Source organism: Cygnus atratus, chromosome 4 (genome assembly GCF_013377495.2).
Source record: "Cygnus atratus isolate AKBS03 ecotype Queensland, Australia chromosome 4, CAtr_DNAZoo_HiC_assembly, whole genome shotgun sequence".
Lineage (NCBI taxonomy): Eukaryota > Metazoa > Chordata > Aves > Anseriformes > Anatidae > Cygnus > Cygnus atratus.
Genome location: NC_066365.1, coordinates 161,353 through 174,520, shown reverse-complemented (window position 1 = coordinate 174,520; position 13,168 = coordinate 161,353). Strand labels below are relative to the sequence as shown.

The window sequence follows — 13,168 nt, the reverse complement described above, 5'->3', positions numbered from 1 at the left end:
CTTTCTGAACAGGATACAAGGGAGTTTCCACAAGTCAGTCAAAATGAATATGGTGAAGAGGATCATGGGCCGGCCTCGGCAGGAGGAGTGTAGCCCCCAGGATAACGCGCTGGGGTTAATGCATCTGCGCCGCCTCTTCACAGAGCTTTGTCATCCTCCACGGCATATGACCCAGAAAGAACAGGAGGAAAAACTGTACATGATGTTGCCAGTGTTCAACAGGGTAAGCTAGAGAACCTGTGAGAGGTGTTTGCTTTATTGGAACTGACTGCTCTTATTTTGTATTCCCAAGACCTTCAGTTCTAGCATAGTAGAAGTTACTGTTGGCATCCTGTAACTTGGTTCACCTTTTCTTCATGTAGTGTTGTGCAAGTGGATGAACCCATCAAAGGATATTTCCTTCTATTTTCACTTTTCTGAGATGAAATCCACAGTAAGATGTAGACTGTCAGAGCGTTTTTCTGCAGAGCTTGCAGTTTTGATAGTCATTTCTTGGCTGTGGAGAACAGAGTACCCCGTGAGACCTTTTTCAGGTTGAAGTTGTCTGCTGCTGCAGTCTTTTCTCCTCTTTTAGCTGTGATTTCCATCCTGAAGTTACTTGTAGCAAGTTTATACCCATTTGTTTGTGTGCCAACACTGTCCTTGACTCTAAATAACTCTTTCCCCTTCTTGACATTTATTGCACTGATACATATTTAGAGATAACAATCATAATATCTTAATAATAATAATAATCTCATAATGTCAGACTTGGTTTTGCTAGTCTATGCAAGCTGAACAATTTTTATCTCCTCTCGTGATAAATTCTCTATTCTGATTGTCCTTGTAGCCTTTTCCCTACATGTGGAGGCTGATTTGCTGTACTTGAGCAAGGGGGATTTTCAGGGGAGAAGTAATAGCTGCATGAACATTGACATTCATTTTTCACTACCCCCTAGTGCTCATGCACTGAGAAATTGTTTGGAGGCAGGGCTGTGGCCACTCGCACTGGCATTAATGGGAGCTAAATCTTCTTGACACATTATATCACTCAGTTGCTCTGCCACTTCAGTGAGCATAACAACTTCAGTGGTGGTTTTAGGCTCTTGAAAGAGCAGTAAATATATGAACATAGATTTCTTTTTTTTCCTGCTGTGACCTGAACGCTTGCTTCTCAAGCTCCTCTTGTATGATGACGTTGTGGTTGTATATGCTACTGTGGAGAACTGGGATCATGGATAAAGGCAAAAACTTGCCTGGGAAACCAATTCAGCTTTCTTTTCCAAGGTTTACGTTCTGTTGAACGTATGGCTTTTGGTGGTGTAGCACATTGAACCGTTTACAAGTTGTGTAGAAAAAGCAATTCTAGTTAAGGCATAGTACTAATAGGATTTTCAGACTACTAGACAGCATGATACAGTGAATAAATCCCCTAAATGTCATTCTGTTGCCCTAAGGTCTTATTCCTGGTTCTGCTGGTAACCTGTTGTGCTTGTCAGGGAGAAAGAAGTAAGCTCGATTTGCCTGCTTTCTCCTTAATTTATCTGCTTGGCTTATATGCCCTTTAGTCATGGACTTTTTTTTACTTTGTGTGTGGTTTTTTTTTTTTTTTTTTTTTTTTTTTTACAAATTATCACTGTGGAGTTAAGGCTCTTGGCTTGAGAACATGAATGCTACTTGGACGCTGTTATACTGGGAATTCTCCATCTGGTGGTTACAGGTGGCTGATAATTCTGAAAAGGAGCATACCCGCTGTATGCGCTGCAGTGCTCTGTGGTAATCTTCGGGTGCAGGTGGTGTTCTTTCCTTGCCCCGGTAGCAATTAGTTGAAGTTTCTGTAGCACTTTAGTTGTAGAAATCACAATGGGTGATAGAGCTGGGTTTGTGGGAAACTAGTGCAGCAAGCCAGCACAAATAGTGCAGAGCAATCTTTCCTTAGACGTTGATTAGACTTGAGATGAAAACAAGTTAAGTTTTTAATTTGTTCTGTATTACTACACTTTTTTTCTACCCTTAATACCAGTTTCTGGGTTTGTTGAAATTCTTTGTCCCTCTTCTTGACCCTGTTGAATCTTAATTACAGTTGTCTTATGTCTTCGTACTGTTTGTTCTTGCTCACTGTTGGTCATTCAGCTTTGTTATCAAGCATTCTGGATAAAAAAGAAATCATTACCTGCAAGTCTTATTTCTACTCAAAATCAGCTCTTGCCTAACTAGTCTCAGATACCATTTAGATTTCTTTGATGGCTTCTGCTGTTCTGATCTGTAGGAGGACATTCTGGTTAATCTTTTCCCCCAGGTCCCGTTTTACCCCTGTTTTTTCATAGTTTTTCCTTCCCCAAATTACCTGTGCCTGTCCTCCACTGTTTACATCACCAAATTTTGTTGATGGGCTCTTAGTTCTCTAAATCCTAGACAGCCTGTTGTTCCCTTCTTGCCTCAGGTGAACTTCATGCTGAAGATGTGTGTTCCTCTGTAGGAATATGTTGCTTTTGGATCCTAGCTTTAACTTAAACACCATCCTCAAACTCTCACTATTTTTAATCTCTGACCTTCTAGGAGCTGTCCTTCTTGGCACAAATATAAGCTCATCAGACATTGTCACTTCATTTTCCAACTAACGTAAATTCTGAATCTTAGTTTGGCGTGATGGTGGAAGCTCATATATTTGTGCTCAATCACTCCCTTACTCTACATTCACTGATAACCATAATCAGTTGTGAACAGTTAGTGTAGCACAAACAAAAATGATTTCTCTTGGTCAGTCAAATTTCATCTGTCCCTATTACTTGGGTGTTTTTTCCTTGCCTTTCGTACAAATGCTTAGTTGTCTTCTTGTGTTCAAGAGGTTGAGGAATTGCAATGTCATTGTGTATTTTGACTTCCAGTTTCCAGGTTTCCTGTTTTAGGTTCCTAGTTAATGCTACCTTCTTCTTTTGAGACTTACACATCAGATCTGTGGTGGCTTTCTTGGCTTATATAGCCTCGTGTTTTGTGGAGTGTCAGCTGTCTGTGGTATGAATTGTGTTGGAATGATCCTGCTAGCCTAGCTACTCACAAGACACGTTAAGGCAAGCTCTGAAGTTGATCGGGAAAAAGCAGCAGAAGGGGAGAAATATTTCTTTCTCTCACAAGTCTTAGATAATAACATGTTTAGTGGAAGAGCTGGTAAGCATTGATTCACACTAAATTCTGAGATGGCTTTCCTGTGAGACCCACTTGTGTTGAAAGGAAACAGTAAAACGTTGCCAGACATTGCTTTCTTAAAACATTCTTGTTTCTCAAAGATATTCCTTAGCTGCAAACATTTAAAGTTAACAGTTAATAAGTTGATTTGAATTCAGCGCCTGAATCCCTCAGTTACTTTGCTTAGTAGTGATCCATTTTCTTCTAATAGGTTTAAGTGAGATGGAGTACTTCTTGTGTTATTACCTTAAGCTGAGTCTATGATGCTGATTTTTACTGAATGTAGTAGAGTGTTAGGGTGACCAAAGTTCATGTGCTTCCTATAGGCATCCAAATGGCCAGCAGCAGGCAGCTAATTAAATATCCATATTGTCCTGGAGTTTTCGATGCTTTTTTTTCCTTGCCATCTAAGCTTGCTTTATCTGTCTGTGTGTCTATCTACTTATTTATTTGGCAGAGAAGGTTGAAGGTTTGTGTGGAATACAGTTCTATCTGATTATTTTGAGGATTATTAATCAGTAAATCCAGAGGAGCTAGATCACTCTTCTGTTTATAGATACAGTATGTCTCAAACATGCTTGCTAGTTCTGTTTATGAATGGGTACATAGTTCGATTTCTCATTCTTCAGGAAGGCTTGTGAGATGTCAAATCACCAAACAATGAAAAACTAAATGAGTACATAATTCAGAAAATACTTGTCTTCTGTTGTTCTCTATTTGAGTATTCAGAAGACTCCTTTTGGAGTTCTGCATGCATGTGAACAATGTTCTCGGAAGCAGCTTGGCAGTGTCATACATTGCGGTACCAGTGTTGTACTAAAGCTTTTGCAGTACATGAAAAAAATGGACAGAAGAATGGAGAGGCTATGTATTCTAATGTAGAATAAGTGGCCTCTGAATAAGGTAAACAGTTTAGTTTTTCTTCGAAGAACCATGCTTTTGGTGGTTAAAAAGATGACTCACTGGTAAAATGCTTCATATCCTATTCTGTGTTTTTACTGCCTTTAATCAAAGACTATACCAATATACAGTGCAGATGCTTCAGTGCAACTGTGAGCTCTGTGCTTTTCCTGTGATCTGCTGACTACCTAGTGAAGCTTAGGGTAGGTCATGGGCCTATAAGCGCCTGTTTCTGTGGTCTGAGTATGAGAGCTTGGAAGAGAAACTGATAGCAGCCGACGCATGCTCCAGTCTGGCTAGTCTTGGCTAGGTTATAGCAGTGAACATGCATGCCTTGGGGTCTCTGCACTTCTCATAGCCTATACAAGCAAGTCTTGTGAAAGGTACAGGAACTCTGTGGATTGCCTCCATGGGGAATGTTGCTTCCTCTGTAATTGCAGTGAGCAGTAGGTTTCTTGGCCTGAAACAGCCATCTACCTCTAGCCTCTGGGCTCCCATTGGCCTTTTTCATTGATAATGCCAATTGAATTTTCCTGAGTGAGAAACACTTTGGTTTCTGGTGAAAACTATTTTTACAGTGAGGAAAGCGACTGTTTATTTTTATGTTTCTGGCTCTGTTTCAACATGGCTTTGAAATGCAAGTAGGCAGGAAAAATATTTTTGTCTGCTCAATAATGTGCCAGAGCAACTAACACTAAAGAAGAGAGTAAGAAGTAAAATTTAGACAAAGGTCATTCTATCTTCTAGCTTCTTACAATTTTGTTTCAGTAATTTGGTGGTTCCAAAGTAATTCAGTGATGCAGTTACCTTGCTTCCCTGTTGGCTCTAATGTTGTGTATGTTCCTGGAGGTCTTTAGACTAAGTGACCTCTATCAAGTGTGTCAGCAGCACAGCTGCAACAGTAGCACTGGATGGTGCAGAGAAAGAGGAGGACAGGGTGAAGCAGTTTATGAGTCCTAATCTACTGTTGTAGATTGCATTCCTTTTCTGAGAGGTATGAATAACGTATTAATAAAAAAAGTTTATTTTAAAAAAATTGTTATCCAGTACACATCCTGGCTTATCAGTGATGCTCCTGCAGGATATGCAATTAGCCACAAAGGGGAAAAAAAGTTAGCAGACAGAAGTGTTGAGGTTATTCAGGTGCTCAGGAGGCTATTCTTTTTCAGCAATGATACAAGTGTTAATAACTGAATTTGGATTGCATGTTTCTTTCAATAATTAATATCTAACATCATGATAATGTCTAACATCATTTACCGAGACCATTTTAGTGAGAGGACTACCTCAGGTGAGCAGAGACTCCTTTTTGCGTGCTGTCTTGCATGAGAAGTGAATTACCTCGACAACTATCCAATTCTTTTCAAGATCACATCACATTCTATAACTTAGCGCAATACCATAGAGGTAACTAATTTCTCTCTGTTAAATGTGATTCAGTAAATGATTTAGTCATCAAATCAATACTTAATGATGAAGAGTAAGTTGGTAGAATGGAGTGACAATCAAAAAAAAAAGGTTAACTTCTGCTGTTATGTTAAAGGAGAATCTCAAGAAAGGAGAATAGGGTCATGTGAAGGCTCTGACCTGTGAGGCTTCCTGGTATAGTCCATTTATCAAGGAAAACTTAACAGAGAAGTTCTGCTGCCTAGTTCCTTTTGGAATGTTTCATGCTCTGTACTTGCAGTTCACCCCATAGGATGTTTTGGTCCAGCAAATAGTAAAACATTTGCTTTTAAAAAACAAAAGTCATGTGGGAGCATTTACTGTGCAATCTAGTCCTTAGTCGATTACATGCAATCTCAGTCTTTTCAACTCTTGGGGTTTTTTGTCATGCAAGAAAATTCACAGCTCTCTTTTCCTCCTTTACTCATCAGATCTTTCATCCCTGTAAGTTGACATAATTTCCATTATAAATATATTTTTACAACGTGCACTGTGGGAAACGGTACATGGATGAATAATGCAGCAGGAAAACAAAAATGTGATCTCAGTAGTGATACTGCTTGTCTGCAGGGGAACGAGGTGCTGGTGGTAGCTTATAGTGAACCACTTAATTGGGACAATTTTTTTTAATTGATCTGTTTTCCTCTTGTTTTAGGTGTTTGGAAATGCTCCTCCAAGTACAATGACAGAAAAATTTTCTGATCTCCTGCAGTTTACTACTCAAGTGTCACGACTGATGGTGACTGAGATTCGACGGAGAGCATCAAATAAATCCACAGGTATTGCATGGGGCACAAGTTTGAGGTTTGTGTAATGTCCATTGTGAATTGCACATTGGTCAGAATATGATGTGCTGCTATCCACAAAAACTGTGCATACACTCAAATTGAGCTCTTCACATTGACCATGCGTTCTTTTGCTTTGGTCTGAGAGAGAGAAGTAGGCAGCTAGAGTTTTCCTGCCCGGAGTTTGGAATGTTAAGTTCCACAATAGGACAACACGCCAAAGACCGAGAGGAGTGAGCAAACTTGAATCCCGTACTAGTAGGAAACAGAAGAGCATGTGGACAGCTGCTGTAGCTTGCATGAGGTGCCTCCTGGTGCTGTTTCATCCCTCAGATATTTAAATGTGCAGTTTTGGAACCTTAACATAAGCTGTAGGCCTAGAAGAGAATAAGAAAATGTGGAAGTACAGTGAGCCACACATGAGCACCAGCACCCCCAGTGCTAGGAAAATGTTTCTAAGCCCCTCTTTCACCCGTTTATTAAATGGCAGGGGTAGATTTGGTTCTGTGTTGAACCCTGACCACTTGCTGGGAGCTGTGTGACAGAGGGCAATGAGGTGAGGAGGCATGTTGCTGTAGGCTTTCCTCTTTGTCTCTCTTTTTTGAGCATTATTACGTGGAAAGAGGAGAGGTCTTTGGAGCAGTATAAAGTTTTTGCCTGCTAGATGATTTTAAATTCTCTACTGGCTTCTCAGTGTGGATTTAGATAAGGAAATAGTGAGCTAGAAAAGGTTGTGCTAACTATTATGCTTGAAGTCAAGAGTCACAAATTGTTTTATTTTTTTTTCCATTTTAAGTGGAGAGACTAACAGGGAAACATTCCAGATGGCTAATAGATTAAAGTAGACGAAACCTGTGCTTTATGGGGGAACAAGAGCACACAGTCTTGGGGTATTTAGGGGAAATGAATGTCCAGCAGGCAAAATGGTGGTGTTGGTTTGAACTTGTTTTTCCTGGGGAACATCTGTTGTGCCTGCCAGTTGCATTCTGCTAAGAATGGCCATTTTGGGATAGTTAGTACTTAAATCATATCTCTACCTAGTTTCTCCAAGGCAGCCCAATTTTAATCCTTGCAGTCTCAGATGTTCGAGGTAAATTTTCTTGTTGTTGAGTTTGGGGATTTTTTCCTTTTTTTTATTTTTGTTATTTTACTTCCCCCACAAGGAAACTTAACCACAGTGACTTAAAAAGATAGTTTGATACTTCTATAAGATTTTATACAATGAGTACCAATGGCTTTATTAGAAGGAAAGCAGTAATTTTTCTGAGGTTGTCAGGATTGCTATTACTTCAATCAATAAAACTATTTTAGCTTTAGTGTTGCTCCATGTACTGAGGTTGTGTTGTGATTCTTAGCCAGACCAGGGAGTTGCATTTTGCTCTCTGTAAACATCGAGTTAACAGGCTGTTAACATTCATTGTTGGTGCACTTCTGTGATAAACTGTCCAGAGCTAGACAAATGTTCCCTACAGTATTCAAAAGCAGAAAACCTAGGGGGTTTAGAGTACTTTTTATGTTAGAGATGAAATAATTGTGCTTACACTATCATTTTGTTTGGTAGGAAAAGGGCATTCTCAATAGGTATCTCAATAGCTAGGGTAGGTAATTACATCTCCTAGAAAGTTTTCATAAGTGAAAAAATTCACTAGCAGCTCTATGCAGGAAATGTCTCTGTTGGTAGCCAAGTGCAAATTCCTGATGGTGTCAAGTGCCCTGTTTAAGTAAATGAAATTACCAAACCTGTTTTTGAGAGACAAGATTTCCCTACAATCATTATTAAAAGCGACCTTCCCTTTTAGTTAACAAAAGACAAGAAATTTAAACCAGTTTGCTTTTTATCTCTGAAGAGGTAAATGCCATTGGCAGCACTTTACAGAGGGGAATGTGATATTATATGTTACCTGTTTTTTTTCTGACTGCTTGATAATGGAGCACAGCACAATTTTTTTTATCGGGCCTTTTAATATTTATGCTAGCAGCTATGTGAATGCCTGCCATCGTGGACACGTCTTAGTTGTTCCTGACAAACTGTAGTGGTTTTCTTAGAACAGCATTAGATGATCCAGTAGAAACTGTGCCATCACCCTATCTTAAAGAGTCTCTTAATATTGCCATTGTAATGTTCAACTACAGTTTCAACTGTACTGTTTCTCTAGTGCAAATGTAACCTTGCAGTAAGAAAAATGAAGAAATTAAAATTGATAGATTATCTTCCACATCGAGGTGTTTGCTGTACAACAGTGATGGCTTGCAGGTGACTTGAGTAGTGTCCCTGTGAGGATACATGAATGGTTTCCTTTGCCTTGTCATACCGGGCCTGTTTTGTAAAATGGTGAGATTACAATTGAGATAGTTGTCTCTGTTTTGTTGAGGGTTTTAACTGCCAGATTTTCAACAACTACATGCTATTTCATGTTTGAATTAATCAAAAGATCATGATGGTGCTGTGCTAGAATGGATAGTCAAACTCATCTGTTTCTAACTTAGTCTCTTCTGCAATAAGCCGTAGTTTTGGGATCGAGTACATCTGGCTCTCAGCTGAAAAAGACAGACTGCTTAAACAAGGTGCAGAGACTGTTGCAATCTTGGTAGAATAAATGTGTCTGCTAATGGCTACTTCGACTACTGATGCTGGCAAGGAAGCAACACTTTATTTTTCTTTTTACATTTTACAAAACACATACCTTGGATGGAAGTGGTTCCTCTTCGCCCTTGCTGCAAGTTAAAATAAGTACAGAACTTGTGTATTGCATATATTTCAGCTGCATGCTCTAGTGTATTTGGCCCATCGTAGTTTATGACCAGGGCAAAAATGAGCACATGGCAGCGCAAATCGGCTGGGGCCATCTCTCTGTTAGAGATGTCAGGACTTGGTGCGAGCTGGAGGTGTACAGCGGGGTTGGTGCTGGGTCCCCTCCATCCCCTGCGTGGAGGTGGCTGTGCGTGGGCTGGGCAGAGCTGCTCCCTGCGGCATGGGCTGAGTGGCCGGGCACTTCTCGGGTTCTCGTCTCAGTGGGTGCCTGAACCTGCTACCCGAGAGATTCTAGATACTGACATGTTTATCATGGCATAGAGCTGTAATCCCCAGCTCAAATCGTGAATCTGGGAAACATGGTGCAATGTTCCTGACTGCCATCAGTTGTGGATGCTCAGACACACAGCAGGAAACGGGGCGAGTATAAGAGTGCACCATACTCTTCGACTCATAACAGCTGCTCATGTTTCAGCACAGGAAGGTGTGCAGACACGGGATTTGATACCTTGGAATGGTTGCTGCATGTTTCCTAAAACTGGTTTCTGAGTCAGTCCTATATTGTCTGCATCTGAAATATACCAAAATACATACTGAGAACTCCTGTTATTTAATGTGTCCAGGGAATATAAACGTTTGGTTGTCACAGGATGATTCCTGGACTGAAGAGAAATCCTGGAGTCTGAGAAGTGCTTCCCCTGTCAGAATGTAAGTGGTTGTGGGGAAAACCTGTGAAACGTGTGCAGAAGGGTGTAAAATAGAAGAATGAGAAAAGAAAAGGGTTCATCGTAGGGCTGGAACACTTCAACCCTCTGTTAAGGACAATTTCAAAAGTTTTTGGTTTTTTTAATGATTCAGTATGCATACTGCTCTGTGTACAACACTGGTTTAGGCAGCTTTTAAATTCAATTTTGTTTTGTCTTACTTTCTTCGTATTAGTCAAAGTTTCATTCCATATTTGGAACGCTCTATGTGAATCTGTCATAATATTTACTATGTCATGCTAAATTTGCTTATTTCACCATGCCTCTAGACTGTTCAAATAATCCTCCTTCCCTTCAGAAGTAACTTTTTCATGTATTATTTATACTGTGTGATTGTTATTCTTTTTCCCCCCTCTATTTTAATTATACTGCTTAGCCAGTGAAAAATATTTTAACCTCTTTAGCCATTTCTCTAACAAATGTGCTTAAAGTCTACCATTATCTCAGTTAAAAAAAAAAAACACATTGGGAGTCCAATCTGATAACATTCATCATCATAACATTTAACCATTGCAGAAAAACACGTCAGTGGTTTATATTCAGCCTCTGGCGATGTCTGCCTTTATTTTTCATTTTTAAATTCCATTAATTTATAAACTATGCTTTTATTTTGTATTTTTATTGCAGTTAACCTCTATCCCTATTAGCAGAGCTATTTTCACATTTATTTTAATTTGGCAAATGTTAGAAGATTTATTTCTTTGTGTGTTGTGTCGTTCGAGTGCATCTTGCATTTGGTAGAAGATAAACACGGTAGTTTAAGAAAGCTCATCTTGTACAAGTGGCCTTTCATGCTCCTCCTACATGGGAGTCTGAAATTTTCCTGATAGCATTATTTGTAGTGTCTGCCTCTTTGAAGAGTTGGGGATGTTTATCACTGAAGAACAGTGGAGCTGGGGGCTGCTTTCTGACTTTGTGATATGTTAGGTAATTGTGTATAGAGAGGAGAGGAGGTTAGAAGTGATCTAGCCTGTTGTGGCCACGTATATTTTCTTCGCTGTAATTTCTTTTCCCTTGCCCTGTAGGAGACTTATCTTCACACAGCTATTCTATTTTGAATTTAGTGAAGTGGCTCCAAAGGGGAAGCAGAGTCTGATCAGTTAGCGTTGAGGAGTGATTCTTGACCAATGGCTGCTGAATCTTGTTACTTTCTATTAACCTGGAATTAATCTTAGATGCTATTTATCAGATCTTATGTGAGGCAAATGTAGTGCCATACAGTGCCTTTCCAAGACATCCTAGAAAGCTTGTTCTTTTATCAGCTGGTTTAGTGAGACTAAATACTGGCACAGTTGAGTTGTTTATCTTTTGCTCAGCAGTCCTCCTGTTCTGTAACATGGCAAAGGCATCAGTCCCTTCGTATCTGCTGTTTGTGATGACAGCACTGCTCCTGATCGAACAAAGGCATCTTTCCAGTTTGGTTTTGGTAGGTATTTCTTTTACTAGCATGGCAATTGAAACTATTAATTTCCTCTATCTCCAGGTATCTGTCTGTGTTTCCAGATGTTCTCCATGCATGGTAGCTGAGACTTCTTGGAGGCTTGTGTAGAGAAGGGGTCCACAAAATGTCCCCTGCCCACACGCACACATGTTTTTTGGTATATACACGGATGTCTTTCCCAGCAGTCTTACCTGGGCTTTTGCCCATAATATCCTACTTAAGGTAACAATAGGCTGCATAGAAGTACAATGACACGATTCTGTCTACTGTAGTAGAATATCTAACTAAATGCTGAATTAGTCCTTACTGCTATTTTTATAGGCAGTAACGTTGCCTGTAATGCAGTGCTGCTTTATGCTAATGATCTGAATATATCTGTTATATCCTGTAGCTTTCCGTTTGCTGTTTTTCTGAAGTCCAGGACACAAAGCATCTCTGCTACCTCTTCTGTATGAAGTTTCTTCTGCTGTTGTGTTGTACAAAGCCTCTCTTCCTTATTTACAGAGTCAGCGTTGAAAAATCTTAGTACTGCACTAGCCATGTTACATGTGCACGCTTGCAGACTTGTTAAGACAGATGTATACAGATATTACCTTATAGTTCTTTGTCTCTTTGCTCCTTTGCTGTTTTTAATAGTTATCTCATCCAGATGCTGGATTTCATCGTTGCTTCTGCAGAAGGTGAAGGACTAAGGACATCTGGGCCAGTCACAGAGGATGTTATATCGAAAGGATTTCTTGAGCACTTGAAAACAAGGAAAAATTCCAAAAAATTAAATAAGGCTAGTGCTTACAACAAAAATGAATGGTAGTGCTATCAAATTTGCTCAGAGCAGATGACAAGAGAATTCCTTCCTGCACTCAAAATGCCGTCTGTGTTTTAGGTAGTGCTTAATTAAGACCGACAGTTTTGAAGCACCTATTTATAGTGTTTGACTGCTATGCCACTGAGGATGCCAGCAGCATGACAACACTTTCAGAAGCATGCACTTAACCTCTCAGTCTCGCTTTAAAAGATACCAAAAGAGCCCACAAGCCATGGTGGTTTGTGAAAACCATGCCCTAAGGAGGCTGTTTGTACCCTGTTTGTGTTATATCAGTCTCTAAGCAGAGACTGGTGGCCTAGCTCTATCTGTATTCAGGTCAAAAGAGAACAGGTAGAAAAGGAATGGGTCTCACATGGTTCCTGGTCAGATCTGGTGAGGCACTGCCATTGCAGAAGCAGCATGTGCTTTGGGCACAGTTGACCCTGAGAATTTTGGAAAGTGGCTTTTGTCATTAATTCTGGCATCTTCGGTAAACCTTAGATGTGGGAAATATAGCTGTGGCACCTCCAGTGCGCTTTCTAAGTTTGTCTGTTTGTACCCAACTATCCAGCCAATTTTGTGGACTGACTGTTTTAGAAAACAAACCGCTTCTCCAGGCAGTACTGCAGGTTGGCACGTTGGGCAGCTAGTGCGTCTGCATTTCTGCGATACAGTTCTGAAGGCTGAAATAACAAGATGGAGCAAGTCTAGGCTGGTTTTATTTTGGTCAGTCCCATGCAGAGGATTTACTAGGTGCCTCCTCTTACTTTATACCAGACTTAAAAAACCCAGTGGTTTGTACAAAAAAAAAAAAAAGTAAGCCAGTAAGGCTGCAAAACAAACTTGGAAAATAGCCATTACAAACATGAAACAAGTGTTCATTTTTGCCTTCAATCACTCTTTCACTGTGTATCCTTCTAGGAACATGATTATAGAAGTGTTTTTTTTTTTTCAAGAGTTTAGGGAAAAATACATGTTATTTGCACCAAAAGGAAATGAAACCGATGCCAGTACAGTTGATGTTAAATCCTTCCGAATGAGACATCAGTTAGACTTTCTGCTGTAAAAGAGGAAATCACAGAGGACTAAGGGTTGGAAGGAACCTCAGGG

General features: G+C 39.9%; 1 protein-coding gene across 2 annotated transcripts in view; it reads left to right on the top strand.

Annotated features, from left to right (window-relative positions):
• The window catches only part of WDFY3 (WD repeat and FYVE domain containing 3), a 183,338-nt gene that overhangs the window by 51,232 nt on the left and 118,938 nt on the right, over window positions 1-13,168 (top strand). For both annotated transcript variants that reach the window (XM_050710491.1, XM_035539517.2), the window contains exons 3-4: window positions 13-223; window positions 6,167-6,290. In XM_050710491.1, coding sequence (XP_050566448.1) covers window positions 44-223; window positions 6,167-6,290 — 304 coding nt within the window. In that variant the 5' untranslated portion in view covers window positions 13-43. The remainder of the gene's footprint in view (window positions 1-12; window positions 224-6,166; window positions 6,291-13,168) is intronic.